General features: G+C 42.0%; 1 protein-coding gene across 1 annotated transcript; it reads right to left on the reverse strand.

Annotated features, from left to right (window-relative positions):
- Positions 1–4,892: 4,892 nt before the first annotated feature.
- Positions 4,893–19,355, reverse strand: LOC143767493 (uncharacterized). Its single transcript, XM_077255882.1, has 7 exons — positions 19,306–19,355; positions 18,250–18,394; positions 17,941–18,120; positions 17,734–17,857; positions 17,555–17,652; positions 15,724–15,814; positions 4,893–7,366 (listed from the first exon to the last, which is right to left on the reverse strand). Exons 2-7 carry the CDS (start codon positions 18,325–18,327, stop codon positions 6,444–6,446), a joined length of 1,494 nt encoding a protein of 497 aa, XP_077111997.1. The 5' UTR covers positions 18,328–18,394; positions 19,306–19,355; the 3' UTR covers positions 4,893–6,443.
- Positions 19,356–24,597: the final 5,242 nt, after the last annotated feature.

A 24,597-nucleotide genomic window follows, 5' to 3' on the forward strand; every position in this document is an offset into this window, starting at 1 on the left:
CCATTGTTAGAACTCGTCAAGCTTAAATTTGCTATCTGGAGTAAATTACCATTATCTGTGCCCGGACGTATCAACCTGATTAAAATTATCCTACTTCCAAAACTCGGTTATTCCCTCCAACAAAGTACAGTATTGATCCTTAAATCTTTTTTTCTCAGGTCTAAATTCATTAATCTCATCCTTTATATGGGGGAAGACTAGACCTAAACTCAAATTGTCTACCTTACATAGGTCTAAACAAATGGGAGGAGCGGCACTGCCGGATTTTTTTTTAATATTATTTGGCTGGGCAAATCAAAGCCTCGAGTAAGTGGATGCCCAATCATTGCCTACCTAATTTGGAGAGCCATTTGGCCCATGCTGCAAAGATCAACTGCCTGCTGGGTTAGAAACAGATAAACCTAATAAATCTAGACTACTACCCTTACTCCGATTGGCACGATCAGTCTGGAGACAATTTAAAAAAGTGGTTTGCTTTGATGGTATCATAGCTGAAATGCCATTATGGAATTATACTTACTTCCCAATGCTATTAACCACCCGTCCACTCAATTCTGGGTCTCACAGACTGTGGAGACCTGTGTGTCGTAAACAGTGCCTTCCCTGCTCCCTCCAATCCCGTAATGAAAACACTGACAGTTCTAGGTGGGTGGAACAGGTCGGTCACAGTTTATTAATTACATAAGCAGAGAAAAGGCAATTACATTTCGTAACGGGCGGCTTGCGCCTAGCTCCTGTCCACGATTGACAGGCGAGTTGGCCCAACGAGCGGTTACGAACCTTTGCCCTCCTCCGCTGTGACTTGGTAAAGTTAACAATGGTTGTTATATATACACACACCATTTTTTTTTTTATTACATATAATATACATGTTTACATCTATCTGCCAGTTAGTATTGCCATTCACCCCTATTAACCCCTATAAGGAAGGGAGGGTGGGACAAAAGCTTCCAGGTGTCCGCCGGGAAAAAAGAGGAAGTTACTGGCCCGGACAGCTGGATTTAACCCCTGTAGGTGTGGCCATAGGTACCTTCCCCTTTAAGAACCATTGGCCGGCTGGGGCATCCCAATTAGTGCATCACCAAGGGGAGTGGTGCGAGTGGGGAACTGGGCACTGACAGTATTTTATTGGCGTCTGTTATATGGGCTCCACAGTCAGAGGCGCGCTCCTTATGCATTCCCGCTCCTGCCATGTTTCCTCGGTCAAAGATCTATTTGATCACAATGTCCTAATGTCCTTTGAACAAATACAAACTAAATACAGTATCCCAAGGCCCCAATTTTTTCGCTACCTACTGCTCAGATCAGCAATTCAATCACACTTAAGCAATATAAATATGGCTCAAGCAATATCGTCCTTCCCTTTAATAGGTGTTAGGAGTCGAGTTTCCTCTGCTGCACAGGGGGAATCTCGATCCGTGTCTGCTGCGGTCTCCCATTCTCCATCAGCCGCAGTGGAGCCTGCTCAGCGGGGACATCGGTCCCAGCGTCTCACTGAGTCTGATTCAGTGCAAAGGGTTATTGCTGCCTCTCCAGGCTCTGCTATTGTACCCTGCACTGATCTACGGCGAACAGGCTTTTCTGGGACTAAGTCCTGCTTTGCACACACTGAGCATGCCCAGGGTAAGATCTCTCAGTGGAGATCAAGGGTCACATGTTCAGGTACTGCAGCCAAATCTATTGGTCTTTCTAGGAAGGTCCTGTAGGTACGCAGGCTCTGTAGCAGTTTCTCATTGGTCCTCTTTTGGAAGGTCCTGTACGTGCTGCTATTTAAGGCTCGCATGGCCGCACGGCCATGCGCTAGTATCTTCTAAAGTTACATGCTTTGCGCCACTGTGGTCATATGCGTGAATGTGTTCAGGGACCCGGCTGAAATAAGCCCCTAGAATGCTGGCACCTCCGGCGAGGAGATTGTGTATGTGTGTATTCAGGGACCTGGCTGAAATAAGCCCCTAGAATGCTGGCACCTCCGGCGAGGAGTGTTGTGTGCATGCATGACCACTGACTGCTCTCTTCTGGGTAGTTAGCCTGTGTCTCTGTGAGAGTTAACAGGGCACAGAGCTTTGCTTTCTCGGCTGCTCTGTGAAGCTAACAGAGCTGGTTAATACCGCCATATTGAGCCGCCGTTCACTTAGCGGCAGGATATTTCCTGCACAGTGGACCCCGAGTTGCGAACGCACCAATCACATCAATAAATATATTCGGTGCGTTCCGCAAACCCTAACAATAGGGATTCTCAAATCACAGGGTCCTCAAGGTCTTATTTCCACTTTATATACATACATTTTGTCCATGGGTACTGATTCTGCTTTATTGACAGTAAAAGAGAAATGGAAACCTCTCATTCTTGATATCCAAGAGGAAGATTGGGAGGAGATTCTTGGATCCCCAACCAAGGTGTCTCCTTCGGCTAATAACAAAATGACCCAATTATATATGGTACACCAATCATACCTGACCCCATTACGGTTATTCAGAATGGGGTGGTCTCAATCTTCAGAATGCTTAAGATGTCATACAATGGATGCGGATTTTATACATATGTTGTGGGGATGCCCAGTTATCCTATCTTTTTGGAACGAGGTAACCTTGTTGTTGACCTCCCTTATATGTACTCCTGTTCCTCTTAATCCATTAGTGTGCTTATTTGGTGTGCTAGGAGAAGAGATATGGGGACACCATTTTACAATTTCGCTTTTCTTAGCTAGGAAAATATTGGCCTTACGCTGGTTGGGTAATGCATATCCATCTCTTAGAGTTTGGACTGAGCTGGTAAATTCAATTATGACTTACAAGTGGACAATGTATCAGAATAGGGGCTGCTTGGGGAAGTTTAATAAGATTAAATCAATATCAACGCGTAGATAATGGTCTGGTACCATCATAATAGCTGTAGTGAAGAATACATTGACTCACACTTTTATAGTTTCATAATGTTATTAACATTGTGGAAATTGTTCTTGGCAGCAGGGTAGTTTTAGTTTTTCCTTCTTTAAGAAGATGATGAATATGTTGGATGTAATGTATCATTCTGAGTTATGTATAACCAAACATATTTAAATTTGAATAATGAGTCTTCTTATTACTCCTTAATTGTTCCACAGGCCTCGCAAAAGAATGAGGACTTGTGGAATTGAAGTCTGTACAAATAGCTCACTATGCAAGCTTGTTGTTTTCTTATAGTTACTATGATGAGCGTGTATACATTATATTGGTTATATACAAAATGTGTACGTTTGTTGCTGTTTAATAAACAAATTAAAAAAAATAATTAATAATAAGCAGATTAACAGATTCATGTCAAAAGTCATGAGTTAATTGTTCAAGAGTAGACCCTACAAATTTCACAACTATTTAGCCCTGTGTGCCATCCACAGACAGATGGCCAGGTAAAGAGGTTTAATAAAATCTTGAAAGTCATCTTAACAAAGCTGGCAGAGAAGGATGGCATGGATTGGAACTGTCTTTTACCATACCTATTGTTCTCCATCAGGAAAGTTCCAGAAGCCTCAACTGTTTTTTTTCCCTTTTGAGCTACTTTATGGCTAACAACCCTGGGGATGTTTGATTTAGGAGGTGTGGGAAACTGAGACCACAACCTACAAAACCATAATAGAGCAAGTGGTTCAGATAAAGGAGAAGATTGGCAATGTTATGCTTATTAAAAAATGGCATGCCCTCAAGGTACAATCCAGGGTGTATAATAGGTTTGCTCGAGTGAGACAGTTAGAGCCTGGGGATCGGATACTTGTGCTAGTGTTTACAGCAGAGAGAAAATTCTTTGCCAAGTGGTAGGGGCCCTGTGATGTGGTGGAAACAGTGGGAGAGGTTAATTATAAAATACACCACCCAGGGAAAAGGAAGCCCTTCAAATATATCATCAGCATAATAAAACCCTGGAAGAATGGGGAGCTTTTCAAAACCTCTTGCTCGTTGGCTCAGTCAGAAGCCAACATTGAGGATGTAAAAGTTGCAGAAATTTTGTCACTCTCCCATCAGCAGTGCTGGGAATTGTTACAGCAAAACAAGGACATATTCTCGTAGTTACCAAATCTCAGTTCTGTCATCAAGAACGAGATAGTCACTGAACCTCATGTTGAGGACAATTTCAATCCCTATACGATTCCTGAGTCCTGCTTTAAGGTGATCTCAAAAGAAATTAGACAGATGTTAAATGTGGGCTTGATTGAGGAGTCAGAGTAGGTGGTCAAGCCCTATAATGTGTAGTGCAGCAGTGTCCTCGCTGTGCAGTGAGAAGGCAGTGACCTGGCAAAAGTTAAAAATAAAGTCTTGTTTAATGTACAGCGTACTCACAAACAGAGAGTAAAACGGATCCTCCGGATTGCAGCTGGGAAAACAAAGACAGTTGATGACCTGTTGGGCTACAGCACCGCCGTGTGCGCTGAGGGAGGCAGGTTTTTTGGCTCCACTTGGCCCTGTGTTGACAAGGTAGTGCTCTGCAGGGCTGTCTGCTCTGCCTACTTGCAAGACCAAACTGACATACCCAGACCCTTTACTGCAGGTCCTTTGACTTGAATCTGTGGCCATGGCCCACATGGAAAACCTGGAGATGGGGAGGAAACGGACCAAACCCACTATCTTCCTGTAGTCCGTTTAAAAAAATAAAAGCCCATGACAGGTTTTTCCTAAATCTGCCTTGGACAAATAGCTTGCCCAAAGCTACGCTTACTTTTATTCTGTATTGCAATCACAGCTATGCCTGATACTGCAATGCACTCCCACGGCCTCCATATGCTTCTTTGCACATCCTGGGGGACACATAGGGACCCTCGCATATAACACCAGTCACTGCCTCACAAATGTTAGTGCCAAAGCCAGATGGGGAATGGCGATTCTGTAATAACTACCGAAAAAATATTGAGGTCTCTAATAATAAAACAATAAACGTTTTTATTTATTTAGCATCAACATATTCTGCAGCACTTTACAATTAAGTTGGGACATGTACAGACAACTATGACAATACAAAGTAACACATCACTCAATAGGTACAGGTGGAGTGAGTGCCCTGCTTGTGAGTTTACAATCAATAAGGAAACAGGGAGACACAATAGGTAAAAATTGCTTGTAATGTATGGTCCAGATACAATTATAATAGGGCATTTCAGATAACCTGCATGAGCCGGTTATCAGCCAGCATTAGTCTAAGCACAGTTACCAAGTTCTATTGGGTGAATGGAGAATGTGGAGACAGATGAGTAGGAGGGACCAGATTCTGAAGAAAAATTTGAGTGAAAAGTGATGAGTTAGATTAATAAAGTGAGGTGATAGGCTTGTTTAAAGAGATGTGTTTTTAAAGCACGCTTAACAATGTGGAGGCTAGGTATTAGTTGGATTGTCCATGGTAGGGCATTCCAGAAAACTGGCATAGCGCAAGAGAAGTCTTAGAGACGAAGGTACAAGGTTCAGATTATAGAGGATGTTAGTCTTAGATCAGTTGCAGAATGGAGAGCTTGGGTTGAGTCATAGAGATGAGAGAGCAGACGTAGGGTGGTGCAGAACTGGAGCGCTTTGTGGATGAGAGAGATAAGTGTGCATTGTATTCTGTAGCAAATAGGCAACCAGTGCAATGACTGGCACAAGTTGGGGGCATCGGTGAAGCGGCTGGACAGAAATATAACTTTAGCTGCCATGTTCAAGACGAATTGGAGAGAAGAAAGTCTAGTAAGATGGAGATCGATCAGTAAAGTGTTGCCGTAGTCAAGACGAGAATGAATAAGAGTTTTTTCAGTACCAAAGGTGAAAAAAGAACCTTCCAACAAGACAATGGCCCACAGCATACTGCTAAAGCAACACTCGAGTGGTTTAAAGGGAAACGTGTAAATATTTTGGAGTGGCCTAGTCAACACCCAGACATTGATCCAATTGAGAATCTGTGGTCAGACTTGAAGATTGCTGTTCACTGGAGGAAACCATCTAACTTCAAGGAGCTAAATCAGTTGTGTCTTGATGAAGGGACAAAAAGCCCAGTGAAAATATGTGGAACGTTAATAGAGACTTATCCAATGTGATTTGCAGCTGTAATTCCAGAAAAAGGAGATTCTACAAAGTAGAGGGGTGAATAATTATGCACACTGAAGTTACAGTTGTTTTGTAATATTTGTTGTTTGCTTCACAATAAAAAGAAAACCAAATGTTCACAGTTGTAGGCATGTTCTTTACATGAAGTGATGCAAACCATCATAACAGTGAAATTCCAACTGTGAGGTTGCAAAATAAGAAAAATGATAAGAGGGTGAATACTTTTGCAAATCACTCTAACAATATGAAATATTTAATGCTAGTGTTATATAGCTTTTTAGATAAGAGATGTCTATTAGCAACTGCATATATTTTAATTCTAATGTAAGTTCTAACTTGATTTTCTTTCTCATTTACTATTTTTTTACTTTGACTGTCATGGTTTTTTCTTGTAGAGGTTATCAAAATATATTGTTTCTCCCCTTGTGATATTTTTGATGGATAACTAAATCTGATTTCTGTTTAAAACATTTCCCACATTCTAAACATGAATATAGTTTCTCTCCTGTGTGAACTCTCTGGTGTATAACAAGACCTGATTTCCGTGCAAAACATTTCCCACATTCTGAACATGAATATGGCTTCTCCCCTGTGTGAATTCTCTGATGGACAACTAAATCTGATTTCTGTTTAAAACCTTTCCCACATTCTGAACATGGAAAGGGCTTCTCCCCTGTGTGAAGTTTCTGATGTCTAATAAAATTTGATTTATCTGCACAACATTTCCCACATTCTGAACATGAAAAAGGCATCTCTCCTGTGTGTAACCTCTGATGTCTAGTAAGATTTGATTTATTTGTAAAACATTTCCCACATTCTGAACATGAATATGGTTTCTCCTCTGTGTGAACTCTTTCTTTATCCCCTGCATGAACTCCCTCATGTCTAACAAGCTCTGTTCTCTGATTAAAATATTTTCCACACAAAATTTTTTTCTCCTGTGTATGGTTTTTATGAGTAACAAAAGACATTTTGAGGGAAAAACATTTTCTATATGTTGCACTTGATAATGGCTTCTTTGGTGAAAGAGCAGTTTGATTTTTAATGCCTCTTTTGTGTCTTTCATTTTTCTTAATAGTCTGTGATGAATCAGAAGTTTTGACCTGTTTAAAAGGTTCAGATGATAGATTTTTGCTGCTAAGGGATGATGAAATATCTGGAGTAATGTTATCTTGTGTGAAATCAAGGTCTTCAGATTTAAAAATTTCAGATGTGATTTGTCCCTGTGATCTCCTGGTACAGTCATCTGATTTAACTTGTCCCTGTGATCTCCGGGTACCGTCATCTGATTTGACTTGTGCCTGTGAGCTCTGTTTACAGTCATCTGCCAAGAATAAAGATTATTATTTTTGAATAAAATATCCTTAAAAAAATACTTCTATCCTTAAAAATTTCTAAAATAGAAATAGAAATTGCAAGTTTTGTACAAAAATTAATTTTTTTACTAAGACAAAATCAGTTGACAAACATTTAACCTCAGAGAACGAACAAGTTGGCATGATCTTCATCCCTGTTTGTTCAATCTATCTGCCAAATACTGAAATACTGGAATAATTCACCACCCAAAAATCTTATGTACACCAAAAATGATGCTAATAAATAATTACCTGATCAGTAAATGGCAAAACAAAAGTAAAAATTTTTTTTGCTATATTGAAAAAAAAAATAATGTTAGCACTTAAATAGAAAAAAAAAGAAAACAGTCAATGTTTGGAATCTCCATAATCATATGGATTACTATAATCAGATTGAAAAATTATGTCTCCTGTCATAAAATGAATGCCGTAAATGCAAACCCCAATAAACAGTGTTGAAAAAAAAAGTCATGGCTCTTGGAAGAAAACAAGAAAAAAACAAAAGTGCAAAAATGACTAATACTCTGATCTTTAAAGGGTTAACTTAATTTAGTCTTCTGATAAGGGAGGACTTTCATTTTCTGGCCTCTCAAACTCAACCAGTACAAGTTCTTATATAATGGACATTCGTAGAATTCTTAACAGAGAAAATATCTTTCAGACTCCTAAAGGAAAAAATATCAGACCTTTATGTATTATTTACTGTCTTTTTTTATAGCTATATATTAGAAGACATTAATAAAAGCACATGTGGGTTGGCTGCCTGGCCTCCATTTATTCACTGTGTGATAATGATACTTACTTACCGGTAATTTAATTTTCCTGAAACCCATGACAGCACCTGAGAGAGATCGGGATCTGCCCCTATCACTGGACAGGAAGCCAAGAGCAAAAAAATAAAAAAGCCACTCCCACTTCCTCCTTCAGTGGTTTCCAAGAAGTAGCCACAATCTCTCTTTTTTTCAGCATATTGTATGATGTCCTTTTTTTCTTTGGATGTGCACTCCTCCCATTTGGCACACGCGATTTTAATTAGCAAGATACTGCCCATTTTTGCTCTCACTGAATACCTGGAGGAAGGTGAGTTTCAGTGCTCCTTTCATTTGGTGTGGGTGCTGTGTGGCGACCATTGTTTTTGTGGTTTTGTGCTGGTGCGGCACAGTCAGGAGTCTTGGGGAATCAGTCTTGCAGCACTTGCAGCATGGGTGCTGTGGGGCACCAGGCCATCTGCCCTGCTGGTGCATTGCTGCTGTGGCGATGGTCGCCACACGGCTCCGCTCCGTTAGGGCAGTAGGACCCAGTACGAGGTTTTTACCATGACATGGCAGTGGGCTTCATACATTCTGATCAAAATGTTAAACTAAGAACCTCATGTTCAGTTATATATATTTTTGCCTAGCAGCATTAGATCATTGTATGATTTTTGGAGGTGCTATCCATTCTCTTTTTCAGCATATTGCATGATCTGTCCTTTCTTTTTCTTTGGATGTGCAATCCTCCCATTTGGCACAGGTGATTTTAATTACCAGAAGACTGCAAAGTAAGGGGTCTAGCCTATTTCTGTTCTCACTGAAGAGCTGGAGGAAGGTGAGTTTCAGTACTCCTTTCATTTGGTGTGGGTGTTGTGTGGCGGCCATTGTTTATGTGAGTTTCTGCTGTGTGGCGGCATGGTCTGGAGTCATGGGGACTTAGTCTTGCAGCATGGGTGCTGTGGAGCATTGGACCGCCTGCCCTGCTGGTGCATTGCCGCTGTGGTGGTGGCCGGCGCACGGCTCCGCTCTGTTAGGGCGGTAGGACCCAGTACGAGGTTTGCCGTGATGTGGCTGTAGGCTTCATACAGTCTGATCAGAATGTTAAACTAAGAACCTCATGTTCAGTTATGTATTTTTGCCTAGCGGTATTAGATCATTCTATGATTTTTGGAGGTGCTGTCCATTGTCTTTTTTTAGCATTATTATTATCCTTATTCTTGTTATGATATATACATTCACTCAAGCTCATTTTCCACTGTGAGAAGAAAAAAGACCGAAACCCCAACCACCATAAGCCAAAGGGAGGGAATTAATAGGGGTGTGGTTTTGAGTTTAAGGAAAATCAAGTTACCAGTAAGTAATTATAATTTTTTTCCTCATCCATGACAGCACCCGAGAGACAATAAAGAAATGCTCTGATAGGGGGGAATGCCCATTGTAAGATCTTACACCTGAAGAAAGTTCTCAAGAATATCCCAGTTTAATGGTTAGTGCTTAAGGAAAACAGATAGTGAAAGTTGTACATATTATTGCATCAAGACAGTAACTTTTTTGATACAGAGCTTCGACAACAAAAGTGTCACTGTAGACACTTGTAGAGTGAAAGCTCACTGTAGACACCTGACCTGATACGTAATGATGGGCAGACCCATGGATGTTGGGATTCGTCCGAAATGTAAAAAAAGGTTTGGTTTGAGTATTGGAAGAGTATTCAAACTTGAAACCTGTACCATGTTCAAATGAATGGGGGCCCAAACATCCAGCATTTTCCACGCTGTCATATATGTGATAGCATGGTAAACACCAACTCTGATTGGCGGTTATCTTTCACGTTACCACTGGTCACAAAGCTTCAGTTACCATGTTGTCACACAGATGACAGCGTGTGAGCATACAGCTCTGACCGATGGTGAAAAGTTTAGTGCCAGTCAGTACTACTCTCACCAGCCAGGAGAAGGTCAACATCGCTGGTATACGGTGGTTGTGATGTGAGAAGGAAGGGGGCAGGATGAACCATTCTTGAGAAATGAAAGGGCCTAGGAGAGGCTCCTCGAGGTGGCTGGAGATGGGACTACCACTCCCAAGAGATCGGACTGTCCTTGACGTCCCCCCATCTACTTTGCGGGTGCAGGTGATGGTGCAGGTGGCTGTTGCCCATTTCTACATGTCAGGGGCTCCAGCACTACCCATAACTGGGTCACTTGTAGCCTAGGCACCTGGGAATTGAGTTCCAGGAAGCAGTTGGATGCAGTCTCCCCAGACTCCCAAGAAAGGAGAAGAAGCGGACACCTGAAGAGGATTACTGTATTACCCTCCTTATAATTTTTTCCTAGCTTTGCACTTTCTGCAAAGCATTTCTGAGTGTAGGAGGACATCCACTACACTTTCAAAATATTTACGTTCAAAATTTTTTCTTGATTCAATTAGTTATGCATACAGTTTAACATGCTTTGTGTGGAATTATGATGGGTGTACAAATTTCACCTCTCGGTACTCGGTCCCCAGCCATCAATATTTCTCCAGTTGTGGCGTCCCCACCTTGTACAAGCATGTGTCCAGGAACAGCACATGTGCCCTTACCATTGTCGTTACTGGTATTGCCCACTTAATGACTGAAACGTGGACAAGCGCTTGTGGCCAGAGATGCTACATTTCCATGACAGCACACTGGGTGAACATTGTGGAGGGTGGGGCCAAGTCCCTTCCGAGCTCTGCCATGCACCCAAACAGTAGTTTACCCCTACATATGGGGTATCGGCGTACTCAGGACAAATTGTACAACAACATTTGGGGCACAATTTCTCCTGTTATTCTTAGTAAAATATAACAGATTAGAACTGAAGTAATTTTTTTGTGAAAAAGAGTTAAATGTTCATTTTTTTGTAAACATTTCAAAAATTCCTATGAAGCACCTGAAGGGTTAATAAATAGTGATGAGCGAATATACTCGTTACTCAAGATTTCCCGTGCACGCTCGGGTGTCCTCCGAGTATTTTTTAGTGCTCGGAGATTTAGTTTTCATCACTGCAGCTGGATGATTTACAGCTATTAGCCAGGCTAAGTACATGTGGGGGTTGCCTGGTTGCTAGGGAACACCCACATGTACTTATGCTGGCTAACAGATGTAAATCATTCAGCTGCGGCAAAAAAAACTAAATCTCCGAGCACTAAAAAATACTCGGAGGACACCTGAGCGTGCTCGGGAAATCTCGAGTAACGAGTATATTCGCTCATCACTATTAATAAACTTCTTGAATGTGGTTTTGAACACCTTGAGGGGTTTAGTTTTTACAATGGTGTCACTTTTGGACATTTTCTGTCATATAGGCCCCTCAAAGTCACTTCAAGTGTGAGGTGGTCCGTAAAAAAAATGGTTTTGCAAATTTTGTTGTAAAAATGAGAAATCACTGGTCCACTTTTAACCCTTATAACTTCCTAACAAAAAAAATTATGTTTCCAAAATTGTGCTAATATAAAGTAGACATGTGGAAAATGTTACTTATTAAGTATTTTGAGTGACATGACTGTCTAATTTAAGGGCATAAAAGCTAAAAGTTTAAACATTGCAACATTTTCCAAATTTTTTCCAAATTTCCGTTTTTCTCACAAACGCAAGTGATATCGAAGAAGTTTTATCACGATCATAAAGCACAATATGTCATGAGAAAATAAACTCAGAATCACCAGGATCCGTTGAAGCGTTTCAGAATTATGATCTCATAAAGTGACAGTGGTCAGAATTGAAAAAAATGGCCCTGTCAGGAAGTTGAAAACAGGCTTCGGGGTGAAGGGGTTAAAACTCTCCATCTCCACCAGCCTGAGTGGAACCATTTTGAAGGCAAGTAATTTGCAAAAACTTTCATTCATGACCATGGCTTGTTGGTGGCTAGGGGTATTTCCTCTATCTCTAGAGCGTTTGGGGGATGGAAAGCTGGACACTTCCATAGGACTGTGTGGAGATGCTCAGTGACACTGCTGGTGTCACATTTTCTCTTTGCAGGAAGGCAGGTGGCCCTGTTTATCATGAGTGGGAGAAAGAGGATGAGACTGAAGCAGGAGGAGGCTCTGACCTGTCATGCTTTTTAACATGTGTATGCCACTGCAGCTCATGCTTAGATTTCAGATGCCACATCATGCAGGTGGTGCTAAGGTTCAGTAGATTTACAACATGCTTCACACTCTGATGGCACAGTGTACAAACAAAATGCAGCTTGTGGTCAGGACATTACCTGAAGAAATCCCACACCAGAGAGCTGTTTTGAGCTGGCTTTGGTGTTGCAATTTCCTTGGCATGGTGGGCAATAGTAGCCAACTAAGAATAGTACTACATAAAAAAATAGGAAGTTCCTGCTCACTCAGTGGGTGTAGCTGTAGCATACTTTTACTTTCACTTTGCAAACTGACAGACAAGATCCAAAGACCCTAAGCTATAAGAAATACCAGTTGTAAGCTGCCAAGATACCCAGTTGAAGGTCCTATCAAACCAAGTCATAAGGCAGAGACAATAGGCTAAAATACCAGGCTGCAGGTCCAACAGCTAACCCAAGGCCACAGCTAAACACCAGACTGCATACCGTCATGAGGCCTCTGACTTTACTGAAGTTGAAACCCAAGACAAAAACAAAATAAGCAAATACCCTGCAATTGTAACACCCCAGGTAACCAGTTGTTACAGTGATATTGCCTTCCTTTCGAGGGAGGCGATATCATGCTTGGAGGCAAGGGGGATCCCCTTTACCAGGTAACGCACCTACATACAACACATTCTGAATCCAGGCCAGAAGGGGGAGCTCTGAACCCAGATTCAGGGGAGCTTCCCCAGCTTTAAGTGTTCTGGTCTGGAGGAGTGAGTCAGTTTGGAACAGGCAGTGGAGGAGTGGAGAACAGACAGCGGAGCCATGCATCAAGGACTGAGCTGCAGCTCCAGAGAAAGGAGGTGAACCTGAGGGGTTGAATGTAGTGAAGCATCAGAGGACAGAAGCACAGAGGAAGGAAAGGGGCTCAGAGGGGAACAGTGACCGGGTACCTGAGGCTGTACTCCTGGTCACATGGCAGAACCGGAGGGAATAGGACTTTATGTTATTTGTCCTCACCCACACCTGAAGGTGCAGTAGTACACTAGGAGCCTGGGTCATGATAGAGACCCTATAAAAAGACTCACAGTTCCCATCATACAGGTAACTGTCCCAGGACAGGAAAGAGAGAACTTTGCTAGCAAGCTACAGGCAGCAAGGACCTCGCATACTAGCGTGAGTAGGAAGGCTTACGGACCTCACCTGGGAGAGGGATCTACCTTTGCCTCCAGGCCGACCGGACCACTTCACCACCTGTTCCTGGTACCCTGGACTGTGGACAGCTACCATCAGTAAACCAGGTAAAGACGTTACAACTCTGTGTCCTCCATTTATTTGCCGGCATACACCATATCTGCCCAGCACACCCAGGAGCCCTGGGGACCCCCGCTTCACCTGTGGGAAGAGTCACCATCTTTGCTGTAGTAACGCCACCCCAGAGGACCCATTTAAGCAGCGTCGGTCTCCTTTAACCGAGAACCACAGGTGGCGTGACGAACATAAACTTTATTACTACTCCCTTTAAAAGGCTTTCCCCTTTAATTGGGCGCCCAGGGCCATGGACCTTGTCACAGCCACCGTGACATCCCCTTTAAATGCGACCGGACTCGGTACCGAGTATCCCTTACTGGCGGGCCTTCCACAATAAAATAAATAGCATTAGTGCATGGAAGTACCCTAGTACCCTATAGCATTTTCATACGCTATTGCTATTTATTTACTGCAGGGTATTTGTACATTTTATTTTTGTCTTGGGTTTTGTCTTTTTAGAGTCCAGTGTGAACATGCTCCTACACGCTGCATGAATACCAATTTATATTCCAGTTCATTTCTTTAGGTTCTTTAGGTTTTTGCACTCTGTGCAAACAAGGGCATGGCTTCCCTTGTCTTCGAGCTGTACATTACGTTTATATATCTCTAGCTTTGCCAAAGCTAATGGTAACATGATAACATTTCAATGCCTAACTGAGCCATAATATTCACTGCAATTCTTGCTAGAGATTGCTATAGAGCACACTAAAATTGCTCCATTTTTCATGGCTGTTCCAGCCCTGTGCTTCAGGCTTCTTTGTCTGAAGGACAGGAAACCACTGAACGAGGTAGTGGGAGTGGCCATTCTATTTTTTTTGCTCTTGGTTTCCTGTCCAGTAATAGGGCAGATCCTACTCTCAGGTGCTGTCATGGGTGAGAGTAAAAATATTAATCTCCCTCATTTCTTACAGTGCCGAACTTTGGGTAAAAAAGGGAATAATTATTGTTACAGATGTTGATAGAGGGATTTGTTATAGTAGGATTAGAGGATTCAGATTTCTTTCCTTATTTGCAGATAAGACGTTCTATTCAGTCTTCACCCTGGTTTTTCTTTTTCGGGGAACATATCCTGTCATGGATTATTTATTGTCAAGTGAAATCTGTAAAGGCAGAATTAGTTCCCTATAAAAACATTTGATTATTCGATTTTCAGAAGAGAATAAATTCTGGGAATCAGATCTTGGATCTATCTTACACAATGGGAAATAATTGTAAATTCTGATAATGTTCTTCTCTACGTCACATGAGGACTGGATAACTTCTAAAAATATATATTTCTAACAACAGCTTGGGCAAAGTTAAACGCCCCAATATATCAATTGCTGGGATAAATAGAAGCAAAAAGTTTAGGAAATATGGGTAACAATAATTGATTGAGGGGTTTTCTCTTCTTTTCTCCACTGAATGGGTGGGTGTCGGGGAAGCATTTAAATTAAAAAAGAAAGGAGAAAAAATTATAATTGAATCATATTTCTTGTGTTTATGTGTCTTCAGGTTATATTTGAGCTTAAAAATAAAAAGGACTTGAACTGGTGTCTCGTCATAAAAGCTAAGCCCACTATACGGATTATACTTTTCTTCACATGATTTTCTATGTTGTCAGCATATTGTATGTATGCGGTCACTTGGCTTTGCAGTTTAGAAATCTGGGAGGTTAAGGGTCAGCATCTTCTAATTCCCCGTAATAGGGAATGCTGTAGGCTCTGGCCAGGCCCCTAATTGTTGGCTCGTTGTACTAGAGCATCTGTCCCTGTGGGGTGCATGTATAAAGTGCTGTGCAGCCCGCCTGATAATACTGTGGGCGTAATCAATAGGCTGTAAGCCGGACACTTTGCATCACACATATCTGTGTGAACGGCGTTCTACGCAAGCCTAATTAGTGTGCATTTTTCTACTAGGCAGCCAACCCCTCCATAATCTGCTAGGTGCCTGTTTCTATCAGTAGTTTGCACCTGTGCTGACCCTGCCTTTATGAGTGGGGGACTGCTGCATCCTGCTAGATGTGCATTTGTCATTTGACAGGTTTTGGTAAGGCTGTTTCCTTATGACAAATTTATGACAATTTTGGTTTAGCAGGAGAACGGTGACTACTTGATTGTGATATGGCCGGACTACACCGAAGATAAAGCAGCCACATCTAGTGAATGAGAAGAATCTGTGATTTCTCTGCAGTTAGCGGTTACTACTCACCTGGGTAGTCATCTGTAGGAATCTCCTCTTTACACCGCTCATCACCCCTCACATATGTCTCTGTAGTGTTAATAAGAGTCAGATCTTTACCCTGAAACAAATATTGTAAAAGTCACAGACAGATGGAGAAGTCACATCTATGATCATCTTTAATCCTGCCATGTCCACTCTTTTCGTTACACAAGTATAAAGCATATACAGGTGCTTCTCACAAAATTATAATATCATCAAAAAGTTAATTTATTTCAGTTCTTCAATACAAAAAGTGAAACATATATTATATAGAGTCATTACAAACAGAGTGATCTATGTCAAGTGCTTATTTATGTTAATGTTGATGATTATGGCCTACAGCCAATGAAAACCCAAAAGTCATTATCTAAGTAAATTAGAAAACTTTATAACACCAGCTTGAAAAATTATTTTAAAATCCGAAATGTTGGCCTACTGGAATGTTCAGTAAATGCACTCAATACTTAGTCAGGGCTCCTTTTGCATCAATTACAGCATCAATGCAGCGTGGCATGGAAGCCTCTGGTACTGCTGAGGTGTAATGGAAGCCCAGGTTGCTTTGATAGCAGCCTTCAGCTTGTTTGCATTGTTGGGTCTGGTGTCTCTCATCTTCCTCTTGACAATGCCCCACAGATTATCTATTGGGTTAAGGTCAGGTGAGTTTGCTGGCCAATCAAGCACAGTGATACTGTTGTTTTTAAACCAGTTATTGGTTCTTTTGGCAGTGTGGACAGGTGCCAAGTGCTGCTGGAGAATTACATTTCCATACCCAAAAAGCTTGTCGGCAGGGGGAAGCATGAAGGGCTCTAAAATTTCCTGGTAGACGGCTGCGCTGACTTGATCTTGATAAAACACAGTGGACCTACACCAGCAGATTACGTGGCTCCCCAAACCATCAGATTGTGGAAACTTCACACTAGATCTCAAGCAGCTTGGATTGTGGCCTCTCCACTCTTCCTCCAGACTCTGGGACCTTGATTTCCAAATGAAATGCAAAATTTACTTTCATCTGAAAACAACACCTTGGACCACTGAGCAACAGTCCAGTTCTTTTTCTCCTTGGTCCAGGTAAGACGCTTCTGATGTTGTCTATTGGTTATGAATGGCTTCACACAAGGAATTCAACACTTGTAGCCCTTGTCCTGTATACGTCAGGTGGTGTGTGTGGTAGCTCTTGATGCAATGACTCCAGCAGCAGTTCACTTCTTGTGACTATGCTGCAAATTTTTGAATGGCCTTTTCTTAACAATCCTTCCAAGGCTGCAGTTATCCCGGTGGCTTGTGCACCTTTTTCCACCACACTTTTTCCTTCCACTCAACTTTCCATTAATATGCTTGGATACAGCACTTTGAACAGCCAGCTTCTTTAGCAATGACCTTTTGTGGCTTACCCTCCTTGTGGAGTATGTCAATGACTGCCTTCTGGACATTTGTCAAGTCAGCAGTCTTCCCCATGATTGTGGAGCCTACTGAAACAGACTAAGAATCCTTTCAAAATGCTTAGGAAGCCTTTGCAGGTGTTTTTTGTTAATTATTCTAATTTACTGAGATCATGACTTTTGGGTTTCATTGGCTGTAAGCCATAATCATCAACATTAACAGAAATAAACTCTTGAAATACATCACTCTGTTTGTAATTACTCTATATATGAGCTTCACTTTTTGTATTGAAGAACTGAAATAAAATAACTTATTGATGATAATCTAATTTTGTGAGAAGCACCTGTAATACTGGGAGAAAAAAGAAGACTGAACACAAGACCTTCACGGCCATCTACACATCATAGGGGAGATCTCTTGACACCTTCTCTCAATCTACCTGATGATCCTGAGAAACATTGGGATCTTCTTGTTTACAGTCCTGATGAAGAAGAGGACGGGGACATCTCTCTGGTGTTGTCCTCTTACTGGATAGAACTGGAGGAAATACATACAGGGACTGAATTCATTCTTTATACAGATAATTATAGGCCATGTGTATTTAGTCCTGTCTATTACCTGGTGATGTGAGGGGCTGAGGAACCTCCATCATGACGTCCTTGTACAGATCTTTGTGTCCTTCTAAATACTCCCACTCCTCCATGGAGAAATGGACGGTGACATCCTGACACCTTATAGGAACCTGACATACACAATGACAAAGTCATACCCCCCATCCCATCATAGCGTTACGGTATAATGTCCCACCATTCCCATCAGTGTCACCTCTCCAGTCAGCAGCTCAGTCATCTTGTTGGTGAGTTCTAGGATCTTCTGATCATTGATGTCCTCATGTATCAGGGGATGAGGTGGAGGCTCTGTGATTGGGCTCAGTGGTCTTCCCCATCCCTCAGACACAGGGTCCTGACAGCGCTCACTAGAGGTCTTCTTCACTACTGTGTAATCCTGGTTATGGAGAGACACATTAAAAAATCTCACTACAGACATTCCCAGAGTCCTCACCTCTCCAGTTCTGTCCATCTGTTATTCCCATAGATAAGAATGATGGAATGTGACGTCATCAGAATCTCTCACCTCTCCAGTAAGCCGGAAGAGGATCTCTAGGGTGAGGTGTAATATCTTCTCCGCCATCTTGTCCCTGTCCATATTCATCCTTGACGGGTCAATCAGGAAAACTATCTTGAAGATCTCTACAGAGAGGATCCGATATTGTAGGGACCTGAATGGGAAGAACATGAGCCGATGTAACATCATAAAGAATCCTGTGTTACAATACAGTTATAAAAAATAATAAGGGGAACATATGAGGAGATATAATGTGTAGATGTTGGTATTCTTAAATCGTAAGATTACAACCTCTCAGGAACATGAGTTGAATTGGTGACAGTCAGCTTGTCTCATTCACTCACTATTTTGGTCACTACTGTAGCCGCAGATTGGCTGCAGAAATCTTATGTGACCATGGGACCCAGCAATGGTGGTACAGGTATGGTGGGGGATCATTAATAAGAGTAATAATATTTTTATTATTTTCCAGTATTGTTTTTTTACATCTACTAATAAATCCTATATATTTAGGTCACACACAACAAGCAGTTTCTTCCTCGGAGTCGGCAGCTGAATACGTTCCTCACAGACTCATCTTCCATAACGCTAATTCTCGCCCCATTTACCGACCCTGGAATCGGCATTAGCAATACTGCAGGAGATATTCATTACACGTGATATGAGGAATAACTACTTCATGATGAGGACGACATCTTCACCCTCTACTACGGCTCTAGAAACATATCTGGCCAGAGTCCGTCACTGAGTCCATCACCACCGGCCGTCTGTATGAATGTTTCCCGTCTTCGCTGCTCATATGCCTGATGAAGAGACAGGAGTAGTCTCGAAAGCTTGCAATTTGTTACCATCTTTTCAGTTAGCCATTAAAAGGTATCAACCACTGAGGACTCTCAATTCTAAATATTTTTCTATCCAAATTTGTTCTTTCATAGTTGGGTCATATGTGTCTATCACAGAAGGAACAAATAATATGTAATTTTTAGAAAATGGCCACATAAAAACAGTCTCAGTCTCAGCACTGAAGGGGTTACTGCCCAGTAATGGGGAATCCCCAGCACCTACCTCCACCTGCAGAGCCGCACACCACATATATGGCTGTTCTGTGCGCACAGGACCTGTGATGAGGTCACAGGAGGGGAGGAGTCAGGGGTCACATGATCAGGGGCCTCAGTGTATGCAGGACTCTGCTGTAGTGATGGGAAATCTAGTTCATTTTGGTGATTAGTTCACCATGAACTAGTTCACTGAAAAGATTAGTTCAAAAGATTAGTTCATTTAGTTCATTTAGTTCAGTATTGCTCTGGATTCTGCTGAGAAGAGATGGATCAGTTCTAGTTCGTTACACAGAAGCTGTGGCTCCAAGGATGAGTTATAGTTTTGTTAAAATGATCAGAAATAGTTAATACATCTGATCATTACATAAAAAACTCTTGTTAAAGGGGTACTCAGTCTGGAGAAAAAAAATTCTAAAGTTAATTATTCAAGTTAGTAATTTCTTTTTTTTCTTTGTGAAATATTCAAACCTCCCAGTGCGCAGTGTATTATGTGCACACATTATGGTCACTTGCAGTGTCTCTGGTATTCAGCACTGAGCAGACAGTATTCATTTCACACCACTGCAATAGGTTACAAAAGGAAGAGATGTGGTGAAACTACACAGAACTACAGATTTACCAAGCTGCCTTAGGGTATGTGCACATGTTCAGGTTTTTTCGCGTTTTTTTCGTGTTTTTTCGCAATAAAAACGCTATAAAAACTCATTAAAAACGCATACATTATGCATCCTATCATTTAGAATGCATTCTGCGTGTTTTGTGCACATGGTGCGTTTTTTCCACGGAAAAACCGCATCGCGGTAAAAAAAGCAGCATGTTCATTAATTTTGCGTTTTTTATGCGTTTTTCCAGGTATTCTATGCATTGGGAAAAAACGCACAAAAACGCGTCAAAATCGCGGTAAAACCGCATGCAGATTTCTGGCAGAAATGTCCGTTTTTTGTCAGGAAAATTTCTGCCAGAAATCCTGATGTGTGCACATACCCTTACAGTAAATGGATCTTTTGCTGCCCATAGCAACCAATCACAGCTCAGATTTCACTTGCCAGCGCACTGCACTACTGCAGTATCAGAAAGCTGACCTGTGATTGGTTGCTATGGGGCAAAGAAAATCTTCCTATTAGACAGCCTGATAATTCTCCACCCTAGCTCCTGTGAGGAGCTGATAGGAAATGCATCATGTCATGTGACCTGTGAACTAAATGAACTATGTGAACTATATGAACTGCTGAACTAGATGTTCTGTTGAGAATGACTCAGGACAGCCTAGTTCAACGTGATGCATCTCACTGAGCCCAGCAGCAGTTCCCCCTGTATTAGTGTAGAGTACTGACTCATAATGATTGTGTATGAGGGAGCTGAGAAGCCGTTCAGCATCCTGAGAACAGAACAGGAGCCAGTGGTAAAGATTGTAGCAAGGCTGATCCTGTACAGGAGGCTGATCCTCTACAGGAGGCTGATCTTATCACAAAGACTGGTGAGGGGCATGAACCACACCACAGAAACACTCTCTCATACACACATGAGCTGTGTCTGTCTACTGTACAATTTCAGTTTTTATTATTACTATTATATTTGTATTTGATGTGTGGTATAGTGTTTTACTACCTTCTTTTCCAGCATCAGGAGCTATAAAGAGCAAGTGTGAGAGCAGGGATCTTCAGTGTGAGGAGCTGTATGAGGGATCACTCTCTGTCTCCTCCCACTTGCTGTTTAGTTCATAATGAACTAATCTCTGTCAGGATGGTGAACTAGATGAACTAGTTCACTCTGAAGATTAGTTCATTTTGAACTACTCACTCACGAACTACCCATCACTACTCTGCTGTGCTAGTTGTCATGGTGCTGGATGAGGAGAAGTTTATGTGTGGGGTCAGGAGGGGTTTACCCCTATGTATGCACCCTACATAAGTAATAGGGAAAGCTTTCTCGGGCAGCCTTTTTCACCTCGTGTTTGGCAGGAGATTTGGATAAACGCATCCAAAACCTCCGCATGTTTTTCTTTTAGGGAAACTCAATATAAGTTACTCATGTTTTTATCATACATGTTCCCTATTAAATATACTTCACCCTACTGTTGTTGGAGGTGCGTAAATACAGAAAATGATGTACCTCACCTGTTTTGGCCATGCACAGGCCTTCAAGGTTTTTGGGAAACTTTTAAGTTCCTTATTTTTAAAGCTGCTGGCCTCCAGATCCCTTTGGATCCAAAATCTACTCAATATTTCACTGTCTCAATTAAGTTGTAAAATCGAACAGCTTTTATTACATGTGACAAGTGCTGCTACATTAGATGTTTGATAGCTCGTAAGTGGAGGTCGGCTCAACTTCTATCAAATAATAAGTTACTGCGTGTAGAGGATGTTTACCTCGCAGCCTTATTGAGTAACACGGTTTAGCGCTTTGAAGTAGTCCTACCTCTCTGGGATGCAAATGGAGTTAAAAAAAGCTGTTAAGGAACACAAAATGTGACTTGGGTAGTTTAGGCTGAATACCCCAACTTTGTGTATCAATGTCATTTCTTGTCCTTGTTTTCGCTTGTATAGTACAGCTCTGGTAAAAATTAAGAGACCACTGCACAGTTTTATAAAAATCAGCTTCTCCACATGTCTGACAGCCATTCCATTCCAGTGTCAGTTGAATTCCAACCGGAGTACACCTCATTCTACTTAATGGGCTTCTGATTAGGTGATTACTTGAACCAAATCTTTTTTAATGAAGGAAATTATAAAAAAAACCCTGCTGTGGTGTTCACAATCCTCTTGCAATAGGACCAGCTGGATTGCAAAACAAGTGCTAGTAATATCTCAAAAGTAATAGGAATGAAAAAATAACTTTTAACCATGCCAAAGGAGTTGAAAAGAAAAGCCTTGAGTGAGGAAAAGAAGGGCTCAATTCTGGCTTTACTAGCAGAGGGACACAGTGAGCGTCATGTTGCCTCCATCCTTAAAATTTCTAAGATGGCAGTCCATTACAACAAGGTCAAGCAGCAGACATTGGGGACAACAAAGCTATAGACCAGCAGAGGGCAAAAAAGACTTTCCACTGACAGGCATCTTATTCGAATGTCATTCAGCAACTGCAGGATGACATTAAGTGACCTACAAAAGGAATTGCAAATGGCAGCTGGGGTGAAGTGCCCGGCAAGAACAGTTCGTAGCAGGCTCCTAGAGGCAGGACTCAAGTCATGTAAAGCTAGAAAGAAGACTTTCATCAATTAGAAGCAAAGGAGAGCCAGGCTGAAGTCTGCCATAGACCATAAGGATTAAACCATAGAGGACTGGAGAAAGGTAATCTTTTCTAATGAGTCAAATTTTCAGCTTTGCCCAACACCTGGTCATCTAATGGTTAGACGGAGACCTGGAGAGGCATACATGCCGCAGTGTCTAGCACCCACTGTGAAATTTGGTGGCGGATCAGTGATGATCTGGGGATGCTTCAGCAAGGCTGGAATTGGGCAGGTTAATCTTTGTGAAGGATGCATGAATCATATAAGGTTATCCTGGAAAAACAGTTGATTCCTTCTGCTCAGGCAATGTTCCCCAACTCTGAGGACTGTTTTTTCCAGCAGGACAATGCACGATGCCACACAGCTAGGTCAAACAAGGTGTGGATAAAAGACCACCACATCAAATCCCTGTCATGGCCAGCCCAATCTCCTGACCTGAACCCTATTGAAAACCTTTGGAATGTAATCAAGAGGAAGATGGATAGTCACAAGCCATCAAATACAGAAGAACTGCTTACATTTTTGTACCAGGAGTGGCATAAGGTCACCCAAAAGCAGCCTGAAAGACTGGTGGAAAGCATGCCAAGACACATGAAAGCTGTGATTAAAAATCATGGTTATTCCACAAAATATTGCTTTCTGAACTCTTTCTGAGTTAAAACATTAGTATTGTTATTTCTAATGATTATGAACTTTTTTTTGCATTATTTGAGGTCTGCAATCAATGCATTTTTTGTTAGTTTTACCATTTCTCATTTTCAGAAATTAAATACAAAATGTATTGCTTAGAACTTCGGAGACATGTTGTCAGTAGTTTATAGAATAAAAAAAACTATATACATTTTACTCAAAAATATACCCATAAAGAGAAAAATCAGACGAACTGAAAATTTTGCAGTGGTTTCTTAATTTTTGCCAGAGCTGTAGGTTCCATGGTCATCTTAGTCCTATGTATACCTTATATTAGATCTTTATTATGTGTTTGTCTTGTATTTTAGGCACTATCTATAGGGACAGGTAGACAGGGACAGTCTTCGTTGAGTGGGGGCGCCATTTGCGGCAGTCGGTGGTGTCCTATACCCTCAGTATAAAATATATTTGGTGGCTATGACTCCTTGGTCCACTCCCTTGTTCACCATCCACTCCACTCTATTCCACCTGCCTTTATATGCCTTATGCATGTGTAGGGACCGCAGGTAAAGAAGGATGCAGGGACAAATAGGAGCCAGAAAGCAAATAGCGTTTTTAACTTTCTTTTTAACTTCCAACCAAAAAGATAACAAACGTTTTCCACGCAGGGAACTTATATACAAGAACACAATCTCGCAGTAAATCCCAATTATTATATGGCCGCCCTGAACTACACCCGTAGAACGCGGCAGCGCCTCACTAGTGACTCCCTACTAAGATAAAGTCAACAACGGTCACTTATCAGTGCTGGTTCAGCGATGTAGTCCTGACGGGGAGGCTCCGACAACGCCGTAGTCCTTATGGCGGAGGAAGGAGGTGTCTTCTGGCGACGGGCCCAGGCGTAGAGTCGAGTCCAGAATGTCTTTTGCGGTGCTGCGTTCCCTCCTGCAGGCGGACGTTGATCCGAGGTAACAGCCTCCCAGTCCAGAGAAGAGTCTTTTTGAGGAGGATTAGGAGAATAATCAGTATCAGTCACAGCTGAGACGAAACCATGCGAGTCTGTAGCACTCTCTGGCAAGGTGTTCTCAGGGAGCGCGGTAATACTGTCCCTGAGCTGGTCAGCACTACCCCTCTGCCTGGGGGGTCGCTGACGACGAATGCGTCTCTTTTTGGGGGCTCCAGTAATTGCCCGCAGTGTCTGTTGCACGTTTTCCCCCTGCTTCCTGCAAGTCTCACTGCGGCCTGCACACTCACAGCAACTGCGCTGCAGTTTCCTCTCCTCAGAGATTTCCCGCGCTTCTCTGCCCCTGCTTTCGCGCGTTTTGCTTTTTATCCTCTCCTCTCCCTGCGTCACTCTGCCTCCTGTCACATGAGCCTGGCTTCCCATGCACCCCTCAAATCCGTCCCCCGGAACCCCGACTCCCGGCAACAATGGTTCCA

Source organism: Ranitomeya variabilis, chromosome 4 (genome assembly GCF_051348905.1).
Source record: "Ranitomeya variabilis isolate aRanVar5 chromosome 4, aRanVar5.hap1, whole genome shotgun sequence".
Taxonomy (NCBI): domain Eukaryota; kingdom Metazoa; phylum Chordata; class Amphibia; order Anura; family Dendrobatidae; genus Ranitomeya; species Ranitomeya variabilis.